This window comes from Opisthorchis viverrini (assembly GCF_000715545.1).
Source record: "Opisthorchis viverrini unplaced genomic scaffold opera_v5_219, whole genome shotgun sequence".
NCBI lineage: Eukaryota > Metazoa > Platyhelminthes > Trematoda > Opisthorchiida > Opisthorchiidae > Opisthorchis > Opisthorchis viverrini.
The window spans coordinates 15,029-39,940 of NW_008751875.1; the positions used below are offsets into that span (position 1 = coordinate 15,029).

At 46.3% G+C, this 24,912-nt stretch overlaps 1 protein-coding gene across 1 annotated transcript; it reads left to right on the forward strand.

Annotated features, from left to right (window-relative positions):
• Positions 1-1,887: 1,887 nt before the first annotated feature.
• On the forward strand, positions 1,888-24,570 carry T265_08429 (hypothetical protein; the record flags this gene model as incomplete). The annotated part of the gene is made up of 14 exons (XM_009174230.1): positions 1,888-2,484; positions 6,682-6,739; positions 8,375-8,498; positions 8,556-8,729; positions 10,088-10,204; positions 10,239-10,335; positions 10,385-10,453; positions 10,508-10,647; positions 10,695-10,781; positions 12,683-12,809; positions 18,102-18,191; positions 20,832-20,876; positions 22,201-22,312; positions 24,224-24,570. The coding sequence occupies 14 exons, from the start codon at positions 1,888-1,890 to the stop codon at positions 24,568-24,570; spliced, it is 2,184 nt and encodes a 727-aa protein (XP_009172494.1).
• Positions 24,571-24,912: the final 342 nt, after the last annotated feature.

Sequence of the window (24,912 nt, forward strand, 5' to 3'; positions counted from 1 at the left end):
TGCATTTTTTGTGATGCACTGCGCAGGTCTGCTTCTCTCCTTCTCGGTGCAGTCTACTATAGCCCCTCGAGCACCCTGAAGATGACCAATTCCTTTTACGAACTCTTGGGCAACTCTCCTTCAGCTACCACTTTATTCATCTGCTGGTAGGTGACTTCAAGGCGCTAAGCCCTGGATCAGGTAGACTTTTTGCAGCGGCGCTGATTGAGGTCGTTCAACAGAGCGCCTGGACTCGAAATGACGTTGCCTCACCAGATACCGCGCAGACCATCCCTCCCGGATTTGGTCATCATCGTTGACCAGGTGATAATTGACGGATCCACTGGACATAGTGACCACTGTGTGCTGACCATTTGGGGGACAGAAATCCCGAACCTCAAATGTGGCTCCAAAACTTCTGCCGTGCAGACTTCTCAGGAATGCGCACCTTTCTTGCACAAATTAAGCTTGGACCAGCTTTGGTGGAAGATTTATATTGGACGAGATGGTCTAACTGGTTAGAGCGCGAATTTACTCACTAGAAGGTTCGTGGTTCGAATCCAACCCCCGCCATTCGACTTCCCCTGTCCCAGCCCTCGTGCATCTTTCGGGTGGCATGACAGCTAGGCACCGGAAGGGTGCTACAGCTGAACGCTTTCTTTCTCTTATGTTGGACAATTATCCGGGAAGTTCATGAGGCTGATGCGATGTTTATCCCAAAAGGATTTGGCATCTTCTGGAATAGGGGTCTCAACTTTTTATCAAAAAGTTGACTATAGGAGACACAAAAGAATACTGGCATACGGAACCGCTGCAAATTGGAAACCAGCCAACGGAACATACGAAAACTAACCACCATTCTGGACCTTGCTCGGAAAAACAATAATGTACTGTTCAAATACATGAGACATCGCCGCAGAAACAAGCCATCCGCGTTCTCCTTGAGGGACAGAAACGGATAACCCACGAGTGACCCAACAGTAGTATCTGAAGTTTACAGAGAACACTATGCAGGTCTATACTCCCCCCGCGTCCTCGTCACATCCACTCTTGTCAAGGCGGAACTACGAACAGCCTCTAACTGACTTGGTCTTCACGACTGAGGGCATTCGTCAACTCTTGCACAGGATCAACCTGTTCTGCGAGTCGGGACTCGACGGGGTCCATATAATAATCCCGAAGGAAACGACGTTCACACTAGCAAAACATTTCCACCTGGTGTTTCGTCAGTCGCTTGACGAAAGCCGCCTTCCCTCTGCTTGGAAGGAAGCGATTGTCACGCCAATTTACAAAACCGGTGACCGACTGTCGCCTGGCAGCTACAGGCCTATAAGCTCCACTAGCATGCCATGCAAGGTGATGAAATGCATTCTGAAGCGAGCTATCCTAGGTCGTCTTACTTCCAGCAACCTGATATCCCCAGCTCAACACGGATTTCTCCCAAACCGTTCTTCCGTGACAAACATGCTCGTATGTATGGACAGCTTAACCCAAACCAAGGACGAGGGACTCATATCGGATGTCATTTTTGAACTTCCCAAAGGCACTTGATAGGGTCCCACACGTCCCGCTACTCCACAAACTCGAGCCTTGCGGGGTTCAAGGGAAAATCCCACACTGGGGCAAGGGATTTATATCAGACAGGTCATTCCGCGTGAAGGTAGGTTTTACCTGCGCTTCTCCAGCGCCGGTCTCCATTGGAGTTCCTCAAAGCTACGTTTTGGGACCTCAGCTTTTTCTGATCTACATCAACGACCTTCCAGTTGTTCTTGCAAGTCCATGTCTACTTTTACGGACGACTTGGTATCCTGGAGTTCCAATGCCTGTGCCCTCTAATTGGATGTAGACGCTGTGATGTAGTGGTCTTTGGACTGGCACCTTCCTCTGAATTTTGAATTGTGCGTCCTTATGTCGTTTAGAGGAGAATCAGCTAATGCCTTTTTTATGCATGTTGAGGAAAGACCAGAAAACCTCATGAGGATAGATGCCAAAATGGATTTGGGTAACTGTGTCTCCTCAAACTTGTCTTTCTCACTGTCTCGTCAGAAATCGGCCCAAAATGCATTTGCCATTTTACGGTTGATTCGGCGCACCTTCTCTCGTATTACTCGCATGGACTTCCAAATACTCTATGGGGCCTACTTCAGACCGCTCCTGAAGTACGCAAACCAAGTTGGCTACTCAGGATGCACAAAGAACGTCACCCTCATTGACCGTGTCCAGCGAGCCGCTACGAGAATGTTTGCCGGCCTCAAATCCGTGGACTACGAAACGCGTCTCGCGATGCTTGATCTCTTTCTCCTGGAGTACCGTCGCCCCCGAGGGGACCTAATTCTTACTTACGCCCTGTTTGAACGAAGCTTGGCCAACAGGTTTTTACCGTTGACCCAGCAAACACCCGACGGGGACATAGTAAGAAAAATTTCAAGCTCAGAGCACGCATTCATTAGACAATTCTTTTTCTCATTTCTGGTAGTAGGTGCCTGGAATGACCTTCCTCCGACGGTTGTTCACGCCCTTATAGAACCCAATTTAGAGCACTATTAAATGCTTATTTATGCAAATCCTCGCGCTGAGAACATAAAGAGCAGCGTTACACCCTTTTTTCACTTGTACCTTTCAGGTGAACAACAGCCACTGACGGACAAGAACAAAGCGACCCGGAAAACTTGGGCAATAGCCTCGATCTTGTATGTCAATCCGTGAATCCGTGAATTCTAGCCAATCAAATATGGGCTCGTTTAGCCGGCTGCTGCAGCAGTTAGCAGTTCTGTTATGGGGCATGCGATTATTGGTTAGTTGTGCACAAACCAGGAAGCGCGTGCGTTCAACTTGCATTTGTGCACAAGCCATAAAAAAAGGCGATTTAATTGGTTGAGGCGCATAAACCAAGGAGAGCTGAACTGTCAATGCAAGCGAGAAAATAGCATGGAACAATTTTAATAATCTATTGCAGGATAATTCTGCTCCTCGCGTTAAATATGTGCAACAGGACATTTATAAAATAGGAAATCTTAACGTCCGCATACCTTAACGTATCCATCGAACTACCTTTCTTCACGCAACCTTTTTCTGACTACACACATCATTCCTTCCAAATAAAGCTTGGGAGGAACTCGACATTTGTGTTTTCGGAAATCTCGATTCAAACTTAACTATATTCATGGATAGGTGACCATAGTCAAAACTTCGCACTCGGAACGTTAGGTTGCTTTCATCTTGATGAATAATATTTTATTGCTATATATGACTTAGTAAAAGTAGTAGAATTCTATGAAGTAACATGTTAACCCGACTTGAACCGCGAACTATCAGGGCCGCCCCCAAGCTTATCCCGCTTGGCCGCTAAGCCACCAGAGGCAGCTGGTGCAAATTTCTGTTGAGCAGCTGAGCCTCGTATGTTCCGGAATGGATCACGTGACTAGGACCAACCAATCATTTGCTTCAGTTTGGCTTGTGCATGAATCGACTTCCCTGTTTAGGTGTAGCATCTCGTCCAGTACGAGCTTCGTGCTAACTGAAAGGTGACATTTGAACAGACGGTTTCAGTGTAGTGTGCATCGTGATAGTGTTTGGGGAGGGTTCTGAAAAATCATAAGTCATACGTTCATACCGATCTGCTAGAATACCTTAAGATATTCTAGAAGCTGCCATCTGCAATTGCAGACTTCTTAATTAAGTATCAAAAGAGCCTGCCGAATGTGAAAAAATATCCGACGCTGTTACTTCAAGTAGGGTTGTAGAGACGATTATGTTAGATTCCCAACCGATATACCCTTCGATTTGAATGAATGACGTACCTGGCTCGACAACCACCTCGACTTCACGTAGGGAAAAAGTCTGCTAACGTGTGATTAAGCGTAAATAAGCCAAAGAAATAACCCGTCAACACCACCCGAAAATTGACGAAAGACAGAAATACGTCATCAGTATAAACGTCCAACCGCCCTTAGTTCACAAGAGCGCACTGCCCTATGGTTTTTGACCCAACTGAACCCGAGGCAGATGATCCACCGGTTAAATAAAACAACGACCTGTAGTTTCTTCAAGAGCAGGATCCGACCGACGAAAATCATCTTCCAATACGAGAAAACACAAAATAGCGTACGGTCGCGACTATGGAGACTCAAAGGTATGAAAACCACCTACGTCGTCAACGTTCAACACTAATGCTTCGCTGCCGTACAACCATGAATTATTCGAAAGCCTTATTGCGAAGAAAATAGTAAGGGTGCCGTTGAAGGGACTTAGTGCTAGCTTACTATAATCCTTCCTACAGCTTTATACACTCATTCAGGCAATCTGGATAGAAATTGACGGAAAGAATGCCACTGACATCGGTTCGCAGCCATATCTTGCAGCGTCTCCAACCAGGCGCAGTGGAGATCATGCGGCCCCCATCACGGAAATCGAATAGCACCGACAAAACCCAAACGTTTCGTAATCCCTCTGCCGGGTTAAGGGTTGGCCACTTCTCTTCTTCCGCCACTCAATTGAGCATGCAAAGCAGCAGTCTTTGGAAAACGATGTTTGGGTATACGCAATTCAATGACCAAGCATCGCAGCTTCTGATGCTGGACACATTCTTCAATGGAAGTGCACGTTGCACGACCGAAACCGCACTCCTTAATTGCCTCGTTACGGATTCGCCGACGCCAACCCACACCAGCTATGGACCTGAGGAAACGATTGTCGAACACCAGAAAACGTCTCATTTCCGCCACTCGAACAGGCCATGTCTCACAGGCGTACATCGAAATCTGTACTGCAGCCCGATAAACACGTCTCTTGAGGCCCATGGATATACCATTTTGACGCCCAAGATGTATCAAATTAGCAAATGCGACCCCAGTCTTGGAGATTCGTGGATTGATTTCATATGTCTCGCTACAATCGGAGCGCGGACCCACTGACCGGGAGGTCCGGGAGGACCGACATCTGCACCTCGACTTCTCTCTAGGCTTGGGCGACGTGGCAGTATCTTATCGCTCGTTGTAGTAACGGTATTTTCCTCAGCTTAGTTCTCGGTCTGAGCCTCCCAAGCTAGTGTTCACGTCAAAACAAACACCAAAGTTGCAAAAGGTCTATTAACGCCCAAAACGAAGTCAGGAACAGTTGTACAGCGCTTCGTATATATAGCGTAAGCGGCTATAACTTTCTGGAATTTCTGACGCGTTCTGGAGCTCCATTGGCAACCGGCATTTGGCCAATACTGGATCATGATTGGCTATTGGGTCCAGATTGTTGACCAATCAGATCTCGTCTTGATGCCGGACCGGCAAGCGTCCCGAATTTTGGGCCGACGTCGAGCGGGCCGGGCTTCTCGGCCGTAGCAGCGCCTAAAGACGTGCGGTGTAGTGGGATCCGCGTGGATTCCTGCCTAACACTCGTGCTTCCTCCGGGTGGCGTGGCAGTTAGGCGTTGAAAGTGTGCTCCGACAACGGTTTTTTCCAGGGTATGCAAACACTTCATAACTTCGAGTGCCTCTCTGGACTGCAATTGGCGCATCCAGTGACTGCATATAGATGAACGTGAGCTTACACTTTTTGGGTGCAAAGGGATTCTCGCTTCTTTGTGAGGATCACGCACAGGACGTAAACGAGCTAGAGGAGGTAAAACAATGACTTGGAAGCGAAGTGTGAAAATCATTACAAGCAAACTCAGCTGCGCTGGTCATTGCCGTCTCCCTAGACGGGGACCCGAGACGGACAACATCAATGGTTAAGGACATTGTCAGACAAAGCCCAGCAGCGCTCTCACTGGCGCCCTTGCATCCAAGCTATTACCTTCAGTACATAGCTCCATTCTCAATTCCCCACTTAAAAGTCCACTGGCAGTCCTGTATTCGCGCACCAGTTTATCAGCTTCTCCACCTCCAACACGCAGCTGCCTATTTCATTTCCACAGCTAATCGGTGGGCGAAACTATGATGGATACAATCACTATACGACAAGTACGCGGTTATTACAGCTGTTAATGATGACTTAGGCCGAGACAGACTTCTGCACATCCCGCTGCAGTGGTTTCTGAATTACCGGATTTTCGCAGCGGGAACCGAGTGGAGTCTGATGGGGAATTATCTCTGTGTTTGCATCCTGATTTCTGGTTTCTGATATACAGCACACATCAGTGTGAAGCGAGTCCAGTGTGGAAGCAAGAGTGGCTTGTTTTCCTGCTTGCTTCAGAGTGCTAACAATCCAGGCGGCCATGTAGACTGGGTATCGAGGCTTGAAGCTTGATTTCGAGCTACCTCATGGTGGCAGCGCCGGATGACGCGCAGATATTGTTTGAAAAGCAATGAGGAACGAACGGAGTCACCATTCCTAACTACCGGGCCCATAAGGACAGTGTGAGAGGAAGGGAGGAAGAAGTATGTGAAAGAGGAAGAAGGAAGGCGTCAACAGTAGTCTGTTTTCGTTTACTCGCCTTGCTGTATGCAGCAAGAAAGGCGACCCGGCTGAGTGCACCACGCGACGGCCAATGTGGCATGGGAGCATTGTTGCTTACTAGTGTCGTGGTTGTACATGGGCTGGTATACTACCGAAGCGCCCAGGCTTATACGTGGGGCGATTAGGATTCTTAACCAAGTCCTTTGTCGAGAAAGCTTGACAGGTTATGGTAGTGGCATTTGGCGGGAGATCCAGATGAATTACCATTTTTACAGATCAAGTTGCGACACGTGTTCCAACCCACAATCTGTAGGTCCGGAAGACAGTGTTGGTTAGACCTATAACCATTGACAAACCTGGTATGAGTGACTGTAAGTGTCCAATTTACTGACCGTGGTTCGAATCCAACTTCTGCCTCTCAGCTTCCTCTGTTTAGGCTTGGGCAACCTGGCAGTATCTCAGGCCTCGTGCTTACTTCTGGTGGCATGGCAGCTAGGCATCGAAAGGGTGTTACAACACGATGATTATCTTTATTTTATTTTTCTCAGTATAGCTCAGTGAGTCACGGGGCAACACAAACTGCCACTTCATGAAACTGCATAGTCCCCTCATCAAGTCGGACATTCATTGCTGCCTAGTTGACACTTATCCTGGCGAGGATCAACTGTGTGAATAGTTGTGGCTCGAAATACCCACAGCCCAAACTGTTTTCCACGTTGGAGTTCTACATCGAAGCTCAGAGAACACGTTTTCAGACTGGATCATACAAGCCCAGTAATGTTTGAGAAAGCTACACTTGCTGCTTGGTGACTCCAACCTTCCACATATTGATTTGGCGAGCTGTTTACGCACGCCTGGTTGCACATTTCTTGAAGGAGGTTCCTAGACGCGTCTGTTGGGCTAGGATTGATGCCATACGTACTGGAGGTTACACAGTACGTATCCTCACGTTCCCCACATTGTTTGGACCTGCTGTTCGCACACCAACGAGCTGACGGATTAGCCTTCGCAGGGCCTATTTGTAATACTGATCACGAAACCTTAGGTGCTCGTATCTGCTTACCGAATACGCGCTTGGCTATGTGAGAAACCTCAAGAAACGTCTCTAGACTTGAAATGGATGCCTTACGTTGTGCAGAACGGCAGTTGGACTGGATGCTCGTGATCAAGGAAATTGTCGATGTCTTTTGGTCGACGCTAAACAAAAATATGGAATAACTGTACGATCAGTTTGTGCCCCACGAAATGAATCCGTCTTCTGACATAAATATGTTCTCTCACCAAAGGCTGCCGGAGACTGTGGAATTGGGCTACAACATCAGCCGATCCTGCTGATTGCGAAGTATTCAAACAACGTAATCTTTGTAATGCAGTCGAGCTGTTCGATCGCCGCTGCTACGAGCTACACTTAGTGAGGAAGATGGAAACTCCGAAAATGGTCTGCTCGTACACAAAGAACGCCTGAAACTCTCAAGCAAACTGGTGTTTTTGAAGGACGTGGAACGCAGCCTGGTAGCACCTGACGATGAGTCGGCAATAATGCTAGTTTTTGTTTTCTCCTCTAGAAACTAGCGCTACTCCGTCAGCGGAACTCATACTTTGGTTTCACTCATTCATGGGAGACGCTGGAAAGTAAACGACCACTACACCATATGTCATCCAACACCATTTGGTGTTCCACAAAGAACCGCACTTGGACTACTGCTTTTTCTCACATATTAACGACCTCCTCACCAGGTTTAAATCATCATATCTCCTGTTCGCTGACGATTAGGAACTCTGGTGAACCATTCAAGATTCTGATGATCAACTGTCGCGTCTATGGGTTAGCTGAGTGATTTAGAGGATTGTTGGAACCTATTCTATCGCGATTTGATAGACCAAGTACTTGAATGTGAAAACCTCAAGAAGACAAAAGACATTAGATGAAGATAGACCATACTGTGGACAAACCAGTGGAAGAAAGAGCACCGCGGCTAAATAAATAAATAATCGTTCAGCTGTAGCACCCTTTCGGTGCCTAGCTGCCGTGCCACACGGAGACACGAGGGCTGGGATACTGTCAAGTTGCCCAAGCCTTGACAAGGGAAGTCGAGAGCCAGAGGTCGGGTTCCAACCACGGCCCTTCCGGTGAGTGAATTCGAGCTCTAACCACTTGGGCTAGCTCGCCCCCTTGCGGCACAACAGAAAAAATGGAATCTCAGTGAAATATTACAAAAGGTCGAATTCTTCGTTGGGATCTGACCGTCCTAACACCCAAAAAATGTTACAACTGGACCTACCTTGCATACAAGGAAGGCACACATCTCACGACGCTTATCTCCTAAACGGACAGGAGTTACTTTCGAGTACTAATACCAAGTAACAGCATTCAGTTCCATGGCGATCCAAAAATGAAGAACCACACCAGCGGTGCCTGCCAAAATCCTTGCGCATGTTATGGTCACTGAAGAGGAGTTTTTCTGTGTGGACGGAGCCATTGATCATTGAAATCTACTCAGTCTTCGTTCGACAAGTGCCAGTGTATGGTAACTTTCCGTGTGCAAGGGCTGGGCACACAGGTTGGAAAAAGTGTAACACAGCCGATATCGCAACTACGCCGCACACCACACTAGACAGACGCAGGAACTTGAAATTATACGTAGTGGAATGTAGGCGAATTAGGATTGACTTATTTTTATGTCCTCCGTATGCCTAGGACACTATCCTCATCTTCGATTCTTGTTTTGGCTGCACGGGAACATTACTTCAAGTTGAGCGTATTGCATCTGGATATTATGCCAAATGACTACGATTTCACACGCCGAATATTACCTATCTGGAATAAATTACCACATACGGTTGTTACCTCTACTACAATCGAACAACTCAAACAGCGATTGGGCTCGTTTTTTTAGTGACACGTTACTGTGAAGATATTCGCTAAGTTCCCCTGCCTGCACAAAATACATGACAGCTGGGTCAGAGACATACGTAGAGTTACCAATTCTTGCTCTACCTGATTTTTTGTCTTATAGTCGGTGTAATATGCAGAACAATGTCGCTATTCTAATGATTCTGATTCTGATTTACTCAATCACACAAGTGCCCATCTCATCACACTTCAAAAAAGCTCAGTCCGTTCACAACAACCCTCTCGCTGTCCTCACACACTACGGAAGATGGTTGTTAATGGACTACTGAACTTTAGTTTTTCAGATATGTTTGAGCCAGTGAAACAACGAGCTTCCAGTTCCGGTACCATGTAGGATCGTGGCTGTCCTCAAATGCGAGCACCATGCGCAGCTGATGTCTGTTAGTTAGCACGCCTATGTAATACCTCAGGCGCGTCTGTTAAGCATCCCGGTTCCGTGGCACAGACTAATTTTCGACGTGGTGCTGAGAAGGGTGACATGCTATCCCCAAACTTTGTTTGTATTGAATAGGGCGTCAAACTGTGTCGGATAGGCCACAAAGTTTATCGCAACATTATGAGCCTCCGCTTTTTTCTTTTATTTCCTCATAACGTTGTGAGCCACTTATTTTTCTACGTGCTTGCAAACGGTTGTTTTTTACACATACCCGTTACTCTGTCTGTTACCACCGTATTTTGCAGCCACTGGGTCGTCTCATTTTACAAACGATGGATTCTGAAAGACAATTTGACACCAGTCACTTGGAATTCAAATTGGTAAGCCGTCTGTCGATCACGCTTTGACTAGAAACTAGAAACGCCTTAGTTCGGACATTCACAACCCATGCTACTTGTTGCATTTGAGGGACGTCAATGTACTCCTGGACTGTTGCATCGAAACATCGGCGCTGGTGCATTTTTTACCTTCCCACCAGCTTCTCACGTACGTATCTACCTGACTTTTTCCATTTTCTTAGTCCCGGTTGCTCAGATCTGCCCGTACCCACCCACGAGGATGTTTCTGTTGCAAAGAAAAGCCATGCAACTTCTGTTCCTGCCACGCAAGATGATTGTGTATGTGGGTTTGCAATTCCACTGATCTCTAATCGATATCGGTTTCAAGCAAGTCACAATAGGAGATAATATCTATCTGAGATCGAAACCTCAATTCTGTCTGATGAACAAAACTGAGGTTGGTCACACCCGCCTTCACCGGTCTAGCGTACTATTTTGTTCCCCATTCTAGTTCGCTTCAGTTATTTGGGACGCGGTGGATGTGATATTGGTGTCTAACACCAACAGCATACTAGGTCTACCATTCATTTGTTCGGCGACAAACTTTCGTGGACGTATCCTGGCCACCGAACCAGTAGTAAAATTTGGAAAGTAAGCACAGGGTGGCTTTTTGATCATCACTAATTTGTCACGAACAGAGTTTTGATGGAGGATTTACTGGATGCGTTGGAGCAGCTTCCGCCTTGCAAGCGATACCCGGTGGAACAACTGAAGCAAGATCCGAAGTAAGCAGGTGTTCTGTTGTGCAGAATGTTTGTAGTGCGGCGATCAACTGTTCATTATCCGTTTGCAACTACTAGTCACACATGAATCATCGAACCGGATAGTTGTGTATTTCCTGTCGGACTGGTAAAGACCAAACCATGAGAACCCGGCGCAACGCCAATTTGTTCGTAAACCGTAAAGTACACACCGTTTCTTTATCATCCTTCCTGCTTGAAAAGCCCTCAACGATACTTCTTCGCAGAAAGGTTTGCAAGCCTTCAGTTTTTAATCCTGGATAACTCTCAGCATTTTTAGCATTATCGAATCAGTAGTTTCACGACGCGTTAGATGACCTGTGGAAAGGAAACGATCTATTTTAGATAGACTAGAGTATGTCTATGTCCATAGACCACATCTATAGGTCTGGAGAAGACAGGCTGTTTTACAGTTTCTTCTTGACTTGTCAGATCTATTCTGGAATCGATCCAAGGCACGTGTTGTATCGAGATAGTCATTGTTCTCGCTGTTCGCTTATTGACTAGGCAGTTTCAGCATTTGACGGACTCAGTTGAGGGACTGCATCTTAAGTGGGATCCGGTTGTTCTCTTGTTGAAGAACCATTGAAACCACTATTGCACAGCGGTGGGAAATTCATATCCGTTCACCTCTAACCTGCCCGCCCGAATTTGCATGATCTTACTTTAAAACAAATGGATCTTACCCGCTGGGTGAGTGAAGCTAACTGATCACAATATGGGCAGTCTAAGCGTGCAACTGGATCTCGTTGACCATGCCATCTGTTAAGCTTGACTGATTTTTTTATTCGCATACAACTTCAGAAATTTGCAAACAAGTGTACGCTGACCGTAGTATGTTGTACTTAGTTCGTCTTCTGTTTCTTATATGGGGTCAACCCAATATACGAAAATACAGCGTGATTTTAACCTAATTTTATATTACACCTAAAGGTGGGTGAGATGGACCAGGTGGATAGAGCGCGAATTTACTGACCGGAAGGTCCGTGGTTCGAACCCAACCTCTGCCTCTCGACTTCCCATGTCTAGGCTTGGGCAACCTGGCAGTATCCAGCCCTTGTGCTTCCTTCATGTGGCATGGCAGTTAAGCACCGAAGGGGGTACTACAGCTGAACGAGAGAGGGAGAGATAGTGCGTAAGGTCTTCGGCCTGAGATAGATAAGACTGAAAGAATGGGGGTGTGTCAATGAAACCAAGCAAGTTCAGGAGCAGTTACGGCTGAAGATCAAAACACGAGACTGCTGACACCTCCTGGTGAGAGATATTCATAATTAGGTTAGCTTGATATTCTTGATATTCTTCCAGCGCTTTTGCTTCCAGTGGGTTGTATTGGAGTTATGTACCAAAGGGATGTCGCGACTGTGAACTTTGATTCGATTTTGGGGTATGGTATTTCTGATGTAAGTGATATTAAGCTAGGGCTTTTGTCGCATCTTTGTGGACTTCCTTATTCCAACCCCTACTTTTACCTTTTATCAGGAGAAAAATACGACCTATTTTCACTCGGTCAGACAATGTCCTTCGCTCAGTATACTGCAACGATCCAACAATTTGGCTACCTCATTTTTATGGTGTAATTGAGCGGCCCAGGTGATCATGTGAAGAGAGATTGATCTAGCTTATCCTCTTCTAGGATCATAGTCCCTTGGAAAAGTGTCAAGAGTGTACTCTTCCGAGTATTGGTCAGCTGTGTTTTCCGCGTATTCCAGCAATCAAAGCTGGTGACCGAGCGACCAATGTAACAATGGCATTTTGGGTATTCGTGGTACTGCAGGGAACAAGTACACTGAGAGGTTATCTTGGCACAGCGCGAATACCGCTTTTTGACCATATACCCCCTCCATGTTCATGGAACTCCAACGACCTTATGCTTTTCTTTGTTTTAGACAACCTCGTTCTTTCCTGCACGATTTTCTTGGCGCTAATGACAGAGTTTGGAAAGAGTTCTACTCCCGCCAAACAATTAAGGATACCCTGGACAGAATACAATTGGTTGCCTATCACGAACCTGTGGTAGGTTTTTCTCTAGGTTTTTTCATTTCTCCTGCGTCAGATGCCTATCAACTGTCTTACATCGAATTCACGCGTCAGTTTTCCTTCAATGTGTCTTGGACAGTCATATACTCGATCAAGCACCGGTCTTAGTATGCCTCCTCGTACGCCACGTTCTATTGTTAACGGTTTCCAATAGCATCGCGATGTTTTGCACCATGGGCTTTCGTTTCAGCTCCACAAAATGTTCCCGTTGTACTACCAGTCCTCCTTCTGTCCTGATATCAACGAGGAGAAGCACTGGACTTGAGTTTCGCTCTTATTAGAGCTCATCAGGAGTGTTTATCCTTGACCGGGCCAGGGATTTGAATTCTGAACATCTGACATGCGAGGCGAGCGTGCTACCACGAACTCACCAACGAACCCTGGATGCATTTGGATTTTTGACGCCTGAGCAGGCTATTTGGTACTCTACTACAACTGTGTTTTTGCCCATTTTGGAAGGACATGATCACAGACATAAAATGCGAGCGATAGATGTGGAAGAATTTACAGGGGGACTTTAAAAAGGGGGAAATATTCCATTTGGAGAACCTTTCATCAAGCGGGATAGTCTACCAGTTATGTAAACATGTTGGGCGCCGAAACACGTGTACGGACCAGCAACCGAACAGAGGCCAAGCAACACTCAGTATCCTTCAACGCGCAGTATGCGCCAGCACAGTCACTAATTGCACATCAGGCACAATTGGAGTCAGATATAGAAGTCATTGACAAGAAAGAATACTCAGCGCCAGTGTCGTAAGTACGTAGACAGCACAAAATGGCGAGCAAACACAAACCACTGGCTGTGACCTTAGGAAGTCCCAGTCCAATAACAGCCTTGGCGCAATGAGGAAAGCAAATTCTTCGATAAGAAATGAACATCGTTTGGTGGACCAAAAACTGGAAATCATCATCAACTGAGCTTAGGGCGAGGGAACAAGCATCAACGCCATACTTCTACTTCTCATTCCGCCCAGTCAGTCCGTGCCTATCCGAGACTATGCTGACGTCTATCACAGTCGCTTGTCGCTCCAGAACAGTAATTAGGCCGCGTGTGATATAATACTCCGAAGAAGGTGCTCTCAACTCCTCGAAGACGGTGTATCCCAGGCGATGGAGACGTTTCTTGAGTTCCCTTACAACTCAGCTGTCACAAGCACATCTAGCATAATGCGTGATCCAGTATGACCGCAAAATATGTGCCAAACTCTGGATGACCACAGTTTCCACGACAGAAGAACGTCTCGTCGTCATGACCATACTGGGTACTTTTAACTCTCATCCAAATTAGGTTGCACCGGAGCTGGAATCCATGGGTAAATATCCGAAGAAACACTCGTTTTGGAATTACAAGCCATCGATTAGAGAGAGGTGAACCGACCAGCTCTCGTAAACAGTGACCGTCAACGCTGTTGTGCAGACTATCGCCCCAATTACCCGCCAGCTTTTATCCTTGACCGGGCCAGGGATTTGAATTCTGAACATCTGACATGCGAGGCGAGCGTGCTACCACGAACTCACCAACGAACCCTGGATGCATTTGGATTTTTGACGCCTGAGCAGGCTATTTGGTACTCTACTACAACTGTGTTTTTGCCCATTTTGGAAGGACATGATCACAGACATAAAATGCGAGCGATAGATGTGGAAGAATTTACAGGGGGACTTTAAAAAGGGGGAAATATTCCATTTGGAGAACCTGTCATCAAGCGGGATAGTCTACCAGTTATGTAAACATGTTGGGCGCCGAAACACGTGTACGGACCAGCAACCGAACAGAGGCCAAGCAACACTCAGTATCCTTCAACGCGCAGTATGCGCCAGCACAGTCACTAATTGCACATCAGGCACAATTGGAGTCAGATATAGAAGTCATTGACAAGAAAGAATACTCAGCGCCAGTGTCGTAAGTACGTAGACAGCACAAAATGGCGAGCAAACACAAGTCACTGTCTGTGACCTTAGGAAGTCCCAGTCCAATAACAGCCTTGGCGCAATGAGGAAAGCAAATTCTTCGATAAGAAATGAACATCGTTTGGTGGACCAAAAACTGGAAATCATCATCAACTGAGCTTAGGGCGAGGGAACAAGCATCAACGCCATACTTCTACTTCTCATTCCGCCCAGTCAGTCCGTGCCTATCCGAGACTATGCTGACGTCTATCACAGTCGCTTGTCGCTCCAGAACAGTAATTAGGCCGCGTGTGATATAATACTCCGAAGAAGGTGCTCTCAACTCCTCGAAGACGGTGTATCCCAGGCGATGGAGACGTTTCTTGAGTTCCCTTACAACTCAGCTGTCACAAGCACATCTAGCATAATGCGTGATCCAGTATGACCGCAAAATATGTGCCAAACTCTGGATGACCACAGTTTCCACGACAGAAGATCGTCTCGTCGTCATGACCATACTGGGTACTTTTAACTCTCATCCAAATTAGGTTGCACCGGAGCTGGAATCCATGGGTAAATATCCGAAGAAACACTCGTTTTGGAATTACAAGCCATCGATTAGAGAGAGGTGAACCGACCAGCTCTCGTAAACAGTGACCGTCAACGCTGTTGTGCAGACTATCGCCCCAATTACCCGCCAGCTCATCGTTGGTGCTCACGCATGCACGTTGGATTCTGATCGAAAAGTTGAGATCCCAAATAACCCGAGCAAAAGTGGAATCACTGACCATGTTGCGTAGCACTCGGCGCTGGATGGACAGAAGCTTTCCCATACGCGCTGTCGCTTGAATTGGGATGGTTGAACTCAAACTTGGGACACCAATTCCCCACGTTGTTTACTGGCGTGGACGTAGCTGATCGGGGTATCCTTCGTCAGACGTAGCCAGCCGCGAATGGACTGTCTGATTTAATTTTCCAACCTTTTAAGCGTGTTTTAGTATCAAGTAGTTCTTAGTGATTTCCATTCCTTAGTGCGGATTCGACGGGGCACGCGTCACTTCATCAAACAGTTTGAGCGACTGTAATCAGTGGTTTCAGACTCCCTTCCTCTAGTCGATCGTTTCAACTCGAACGATTACATAGGAGGGTTGCCCTGATTCTCACTCAAAATATGCTCGACACTGTTTGCGAATGACTCATATTAGAATTTTTCAGTCACTGAAGCTCACACCCTACTGCTCGTTAGTTCGGCTCTGGGGCCAGATGGCCCAAGTGGTCGGAGCGCGAATTTACTGACCGGAAGGTCTGTGGTTCGAACCCGACCTCTGCCTCTCGACTCCCCTGTTTTGGCTTGGACAACCTTGCAGTATCTCACGCCTCGTGCTTGCTTCGGGTGGCATAGCAGTTAGGCACCAAAAGGGTACTATGGTTGAACGATTTCATTTTATTTCTCTGTTTCACTATTGCACTGATGTGACTCAGGAGACCGTTCACTTCATGTGTTGAGTATATGGTTGAGAATTCATCGTTCTGCATGTTATCCGGACATGCGGTTAGGTGTTCAACTACTAGCCGGGAAGTCTTACGTTCGAGACTCCCCGGAGTTTCGTGAGACGGAACAGCTGTACAGTGCGTCATGGCTTTTGAGCGTAGATTAGTCTCACTTATGAGATGAAACCTTCCTGACAATACCAACTAGTAAGAACACCATGTGTTTGCCTGTGCTCAATCTTTGTTTTTTTAGGGGCACCAAAGGTCATTTTATCTGGCTCGCACTATTGACGATCAATTGGGTATATAATAATGCATCATGCAAGGCTCCAATGAGACCATCCGTTTTTCTCGACTTTTGTCTCTCCTATCCAAATTTGTAACACAGCACTCGGCGCGCCAGCTCACCGAATTTACGGCTGATTTAGACTTGTTGAAATGCATGGTGCACGTAATTGATTACGAATTTAACCAATCAGGATTGTTTTTGGTCGTAACTGGCTCCTGAATTGAACAACTTAGCAGTTCTTCCGCATCATTTTGAGAATAGCACACGAATACTCATTACTGTTGGTTCACAGAAAAACGATTTATGCTCACAATGATACTTGAATGAGCAACGTGTGCATTGCATCGAAGTTGGCCGTAACTGGTCATGAACACCCTTGGCCAAATTCTCTGAGTAAGGTACCGAGAAAGCTAATGGTTCATTTCGAACTCTGTGCGGCAATTTTAAGAGCAATCTGCTTTGGGTCATGTATAACCAAACGACAAATTTCTCATTTACGTAAACTTCCGCGCCACTTACATCTGAGGGTCAGGTGCGTCCAACAAGCAGTTCAAGGTCCCTCGTCTCTGAGACACAACTGTAAGAAAGAACTTTTTGCTGATTAGAATCCTTATGGAGCACAGAATCAAACCAATAAGCCACAACTCATGCAGTAACAACCAAGGGAAAGGAAATGCGCGGTTGCCCAATTCGTAATGGGAGACTTAATCGTTTGGAATTCCATTTGTGTTGTAGGTAAGCATCAGTGTTACTAGAAATCGATTCTTTCCATTTTCTGGAAACATGGTGGCACAACATGCGATCCGCATTACCTAATTGACTAGGTCATTGTTTTTTCCCGGACGCTTGATCCGCAAATATAAATATTTTCAAAACATGAGTGGCATTTTGACGAAGCGCATAGACTTCTCGGAACAAACCTTTCCATGCCATCAATGGTTAGTAATCAATCGTTCAACTGTAACACTCGGTGCTTAGCTGTGATGCCACCCCAAGGATGCACGAGGACTCAGATACTCTCTGGTTGCCCAAACCTAGACAGGAGCAGTCGAGACTCTAGAGTTGGGTTGGAACCACGAACCATCTGGTCAGTAAGTTTGCGCCGTAACCACCGAGCTCTCTCGAGCTTTGTGGGCTGAGGAGATACTCTCGGTTGCCCAAACCTAGACAGGAGCAGTCGAGACTCTAGAGTTGGGTTGGAACCACGAACCATCTGGTCAGTAAGTTTGCGCCGTAACCACCGAGCTCTCTCGAGCTTTGTGGGCTGAGGACGGTAATTATAGATATGTGGTCGAATCTAGATGTGCCAGAAGGCTTACTAAGATGTGCATTTGGTTTGGATAGGTCCTAACAGCGTTTCCCATCCTTTCTACAGGATATTTTTTTACGAGTTCTGTGCACACCAGAATAAAATTGATCATCAATTCACCAGGTAGCTACCTCAACGCATGTGGTTAGAAACATTGACTTTTCCCGGTTGGAAATAGGCCAATGGAATCAGGAAAAAAACATTGTCTCACGCACACTGTTTTTACTAGCGTAGCACCCAAAACATTCGTGTGATGTTAATAATTGTCTTCCACCTTCGGTTGCAGGACATATTCGGCCTTTTAACCATTTGCAGTTCGAGTGCCGGTTTCGGACTCGGAAGCTGCAACTGGACCGTGAATTCACCCACGGAAAAGGTATGTATGCCTTGCCAGATATCTGTTTGCTTTGTAGACCACCTTTTTTCTGTAACACAGTGACAAAGGAATGGATAACCCAGAGCCAAGGTGCCTCTGTAAAATCGATAATACGGAAACATATGTGGGTTAACGCGAACCTCACTGTGGATATCAGTCTACGTTAATCCGGTTTTTATAACTCTTATGAGGGTTCTATTCATGGTAGTAAGCCAACCGATCGGTTTGTTGAAACCGAACCTAGCGGTAGCTTCCTTTGTTGATGGCCGATATGGTAGAGTCTTGCTCCGCCTACTGCTTCATTCGATCAGATGTAGCACTGCGGTACAACTTGGGCATCTTAATCCAAAGATTATCCCTAGTTTCAACAAATACACTCAACCGGGTTTTCTCGGGTCACTCAACTGAATCTCTCGCTTATGTTTCAGTTGGTGCGATATTCAAGATATCTCAGTATATTTTCATAAGGCAAACTACTCACAAGGTTGCTGGAAACTCTTTGACAACCCACGACCGGTTTCACCCTTCGTCAAGTTGATATGCAAATGAGTGTGTTTGTCGAGATCTGTCCAATTCGGTTTCCACTAGTCCATAAGGCCGACAGAAACTTGGGGACTGCGCCTACCTTATGAGCTCCAAGAAGGGCGAACCCGGTCGTGGACCGCCAAAGAGTTTTCAGTAGTTTCCCTTACGACCTCTGGTTCTTCAAAACTTTGTTTAACGATGGGATACGTGCACTTTCTGCGCTGCGAAGTAAACATGACTTTTGTCTTGTTTCCCTAAAAGTTGAGCAGGTACCTTGGTAGCCGCGTCAGGTGCACTTCATTCAGCGTTTTTTTTTTTGGTACACTCAAGGAAAATAATTTCGTGCACGTTCCTGAGCCAGTGCAGTTGTTTACACGCACACATGCATGCAGCGGTCTGGCATCCGTTTTTTTACTAGTCTATCAATCCAAGCGACCACGTCAAGTCACTTACAGCGCTTTGTCGGGATTAGCTATCCAGAAACCTAAGGCAGATCCGTCGGTTGATGGTTAACGAGCGCAAAGACGACAACTGTTGCAGTTCGGTCTCGGGATTCGAAAGCTCGTATGATGCCCGTGCATCTTCCGCTCTCGAGCCCTATGGCTGGAACTTGGCAATTGTTAAATTGACGAACTCCGATTCGCGTTACTGCTGTCCATGATGTACTACGTTGTGCTTCGCCTTCCATTTCCACGAGATCCACGTGGACTGCTTCCAGACTTTACACTAGTGTCCGGCTATCAACTATTCTGTCCGCCTAATTTCCCCTTCTTGGTATCCAGTTGGCGGTACAGAAGTCGCCTTGGGATTCTGTTCTCCTCCGTTCGACAAATATGCCCAAACCACCTCACAATTACGGTCGTTGATTCCATCCTGTCACCACATGAATCGCAGAACCTCCGTGTCTAGAACTAGTTCAGTCTACCTAATGCCAGCTATCCGGCTCGAGCAGCGCTTGTGTAGGCCTCTTACATGTCTGACGCTGCTCCGGCACGTGGTTGACATTTCACTGTCGCACAAGAGGACAGATATAGCCATCATCGTGTAGACGTGTAGCTTGGCCTGTATGAGTAGGCTTTGGTCCATCCGTACTGTGTCCTCGAGTCTGTCAACTGTCACAATTGCCTTGGCGACACGGAGTTTCAGCTCACGGTCAAGTCAGCAGAGAGTATACTTCGTAGAATTCCGCGCAGTGATTCACGGACATCTTTCAAGTCTAGATAAGCGTTGAAATGTTGGAGACCGCAACTGGACGGTTTCAAGCGGAGGTCCAAGACCTAACCTGATTACTATGTGCTCTCGACTTTTACCGTTTAATTTCTGTATCTTGGCACGCCTCATTTAACGATCCTTAACGTTTCCTAATTGACCACGTCCCGGTACCTTTAGTCAATAACTAACATATGGAAACCGAGTATCCTGACAGTTGAAACTGCTGAAACACTCGTGGTCAATTCAGGAAATCAGTTCAACATCCAACAACCAAGATGATTGTACTTCTTATTGTCTCTGCGTTGCCTACATTCGCTTGAATCATGCAGAGTCAACAACTGAGCTCTATATTATCTCCTATGCTTTGCTTGCTCATAGATATGGATCGAGGTGTTTGTGTTTCAACAAGCACCCTCGTAGTGTTGAAGACGATTACCGTGCAACTTTTCCAACGTACCCAAGGGCTCCTTTTATCCGTTCAGCTGCAGCACCCTTTCGGTGCCTAACTGCCATGCCACTCGAAAGTTGCATGAGGGCAAGGCTACTCCCAGGTTGCCCAAGCCTAGACAGGAGAAATCGATAGGCAGAGGTCGAGTTCAAGCCATGGACCTTCCGATCAGTGAATTCGCGCTCTAGTCACTGAGCCATAGGTTAAGTGCAATGCGGTCTGACTCGACAGGCCTGTCGTGTCTGAGTATGCTGATAACTACTGAGCAAGTGGTACATTTTAGGATAGTGAGCCTTATTTAGTGGCAACTAGATTGACCCTAATCCTTCATTATATGGAAACTGTGCCCCTCTTTCCTAATTAGCCCTGCATCAGCCCATTGCAATGTATACAGCTCTATGTTCCCGTATGTTATTGATCCCACTTTTTTCTCCTCTTTCATGCCGTCTTCCCAGGTTGCCTATATATCCCACACCTCACTACTGTACTCCCATGTGTTGGTAAGTTTTTGTACCCGTCATTTGGGTTCATACGTTCTGGCATAATCTGCACACACCCAGCGTACTTGCCATTTTTCTGTGCATAAGACCTGCGACTCACTGAATTAAAATCGACGTCTAAAAACGCTCCACGATCCCTATGCAATCCCCACATTATAGACCAGACAAGAAGGCTGGAATACTGCCAGGTTGCCCGAGCTTATACATGGGCAGTCGAGATGCTGAGGTTGGGTTCGAATCACGGTCCGTAATATGGCGTTTTAACCACTGAGCTATCTCAAGCGCAGTGTTCATCTAGATGATGACAAGAAACCTTGTATGAGCGATGTTTGTCAGGTCCTTGTACTCTAAAGCGCCCAACTGGATGAATGTTTCGAGTTATTCGTCGCTATCCACACTTGAGTAGATACGGAGCTTAGTGAACAGGGACTTCGAAGAAACCGAAACGGTCGCAGGAGCTTCAACTAGAAAGTTTGGTGGTGGTAACTTTGTGTGCAACATTCAACAGAATGGCTAGTGCGCCAAACTAGTAATGTTCGCTGGATCCAGAATTCCGCGCGGCCGTCTGAGCCTTCCATCCAAGATCTCTTCACTCAACACGTGATCACATTGTATGAATTGCGTGATTGCAAGCTAAGTGGCACTATATCCTCTCTAGGCGCGAGATCACATTGCTTATCAGCTGTTTGTGGCCGATCTGTGTGGCTTCAACCGCTAGCCGGCGTATCCGAATCTCCCCAAAGATTCGTGACACGATGAAGTAGTTATACAGTTCTGCTAGGCTTTTCAGCATAGATTGATTTTACCCACAGCACGAAATCTCGATTGGTTTAGGTTGGGTTAGTTCCTGCTCGATAAATATGCTAGTATCAGTTCGTTTGATGCACGAATTTGAGTTGTTGTCTTCCTATTCATATCCAGTATGCCTTTCTGTACCAAGAGAGCTTCAGGATGACTTTGACTCCACCGGGATAACCAACCAAAACCGAACTAGTGTCTAAATTCCGTACTGCTGGACAGCTTAAAAGACTTCATTAAGAACTTGCAGGTTGTGGAAAAGTTTGGATGGTATCGTTCCTGAAGCGAGGAATCGGGACATGAAATCCCGCAAGCTTTCTCCGAGAAACCGCTCTGTTTTCTCAATTCTGATCATGGCTCACAATAAATTATAGAATTTCCACATTTCGTGATTGACAAGCATCTTTATATCGACATTATTCCCGAGCACCAATTGAAGTCACCACCTCCATAGTGGACATGGGACTTTGATTGATTCGGCCATATCTCTCTAACTCAGCACAACACACTTGCTTTGCTTCCACAGCCTTTCGACGACTCCTTACTGGCCGATGTGGACGTGCTGATTATGGGTACGGTGAACTTGCTTGCAAGCACGCAACTTGAAAGGACTGTGAATGAATTTCGCCACATCGTGGGTGAGTTTTTCGCTTCCTCATCACAGTGTTTAAAAATGTATGGCGAGCACTCAATCGGGTTGGCCTTTGTAAACCCGGGCATGCAGAAGAGTGCATCTTCCTATTTTAGACATCTCTGTGGATCTCGATGTGCACTGGGTTGAGTTTGTAGAACATACACCGTTTATTCCATCAACAATTTTTTTTTAAATTTAAGATATTGCATACTCCGAGGGATGTCTGTATATCCACTTCAGGTCTTTTCAAGTTTTGGTGCCAACAAGTATAGGCCTTGTCTCAGGTTCAATACGTCGGTCCGCAATAGCGAACATTGTTTTGGTATGTATATTTGTAGATTATATTGCAGCACCTCTATCGGTCCTTGACTTTCTGTTCCTCCCATTGCGGTGTTTCAAAAAAGCAGGGGAGCTTGAGACAGTCCTCAATGAAGACAGAAGTTTCCACGAGATCAGACTAGAATCTTCTTGATGGAACAAGAAGGGTCGAGCTACAATTACGCGACCCTGATTGGCTACTCCGTAACCGGCTCATGACGCACCTGTCCAATCGACATGACGTTTAGTTACCTAGTGTGCCTCGCTTCCGGACAGTATTCCCTTATATCTGGAAGGCGTTGACAACTGCAATATCCCGCTCACTATCTGAGAACCCTTGGAGTTCTTATTCCAGGTAGTGTGTTTCCAAGACAAAGCATCGCATCTAGTAGCCCGTAACGAGTCATTTGGCACTGAATTCCTGGGATTCGTCTGCTTTTTTCGCTAGTTGAGTGTGTCAGTACCTGTCTCGCTTTGGGTTTCCGCTTATGCTTTCCTCTCATAATACAGCTGCGTCCCTGTGAGAAATTAAGAGGAGTTTAGGGATTCTTTTTCCTACCAGCAAGCGAATTCACGACTCTGTCAAAGCTTGTCATGTGCAAACAAGATGGAATAAAGCACGGCAAGCATTTTCATTGAATTGTTGTTCGAATAAACGTCTATGTTTGATCCTGTGCTCACTCTATGTAACAAGCCTACTGAACTCGCCACGGTGACCTACTTCTAAGCACCTGCTGTACTGAAAGCACAGGCAGCAAGGAATTGAGATTGAAGGTCTCAAGCGAGAAGATTTTCTAAATTACTATTTAATTCGAACACACCGTGCTGCAGTCCATATTATCTCATACACACATCCGTCATGGCGCATAGCGGGAGGAGGAATAACCCCACCTCCGTGACTTATCCTTCCACTTACATAACTTTCATGACATCCACTCAAAGTCCCGGCGGTTTTACTCCCAACTTTCCACCACAGCGACCGTTTATGCATATTTGACCTGGTTTGTCTTCAGCCACTCATCCCAATGTCACCGTACTTTCAACCGCCATACGCTTATGCATTCATACTGCGCCTCATCTACTTGGTCGGTTTTCCTTGGGTTTGCCAAACTGTTCTTCCATAAACTCAGCTGTTATCTGAACACACTCCTTGTATAGTTCATTAGTTGCTGTTGGAGACGATCAAACTTAGATGAGCTCGGTGTTCGATATTTATGGGCTGTATCCTGACGGAACGGAGCTTACTGGTCCACTCGGAAGCACTCGTAATTCCTTTAACCATAAATTCGAAAAATACACTGAGCTCGAGACAACTCAGGTCCAAACTTACTGACCTGCAGGTCCGAGGTTCGAAACCAACCTATGCATCTCGGCTTCTCCCGTCTGGGCTTGGGCAACCTGGCGATATCTCAGTTATCGTAGCTCCTTCGGGCGGCATGGCACCTAGACACCGAAAGGGTGTTACAGCTGAACTGTGTCTGTCTGTCTATCTGAACGTAACCTACAGGAATATAATACCAAGGAACTGTGTCAGGTGATTGTTTTAGTTTAGCCGATATTTTGGCATCATTTGTTTTGTGCACGTCTTACCACCTAGTACAAACGTTAGCTCGTGGAGGTCACGTTTTGGTCCCCATCAACCCTTGTGGCATGCTGTTTGATCTCATTGAAACTGCTATCCATGCGAAAGAAAATTTCAAGGGCACCATCCAACCGTTGTTCCCACGAGAAAAACCCGAACCTATTGGCAATGGTCAATCGCACGTACCTCCTACAACTACGTCGGTGAATAGTGGTCGAGATAGCGTATTTCTTGACAGTACGGAAGGAAATACTACTCATAATAGTAGCAGCAACAATAGTGTGACCCCGTTGGGTGGATCCTCATCATTACAAAGAGCAGACCGCTGGGGAATTCGCGCATCTCATCCACAGCTGAACTGATGTACGATACTACAAATGTTTCCATCGTGGCACACGGTCGCTACAGTTCTATACGGCCTCGGTTCGCTGAGCTCATTCTATAAATTTCTGGCCAGCCTCTGAGTGCGGGTTATCCATAAGTTCAAAAACTCTTTACAGCTCATTTTTAAACTCACGATATCGCTAATTCTTGCTGCATGAAAGATGATCAACCGAAAAAACTGTCATTGAAGATGATAGATATCCTGACAGGGACCTGAGTTCGAACGGTACGCCGAACAATACAACTTCCGTAACCGCTAAAGTAGTGAATGATTCCCTAATCCAGTTTAGTGGCGTTTTGTTGGGTGACATCTCTCATGG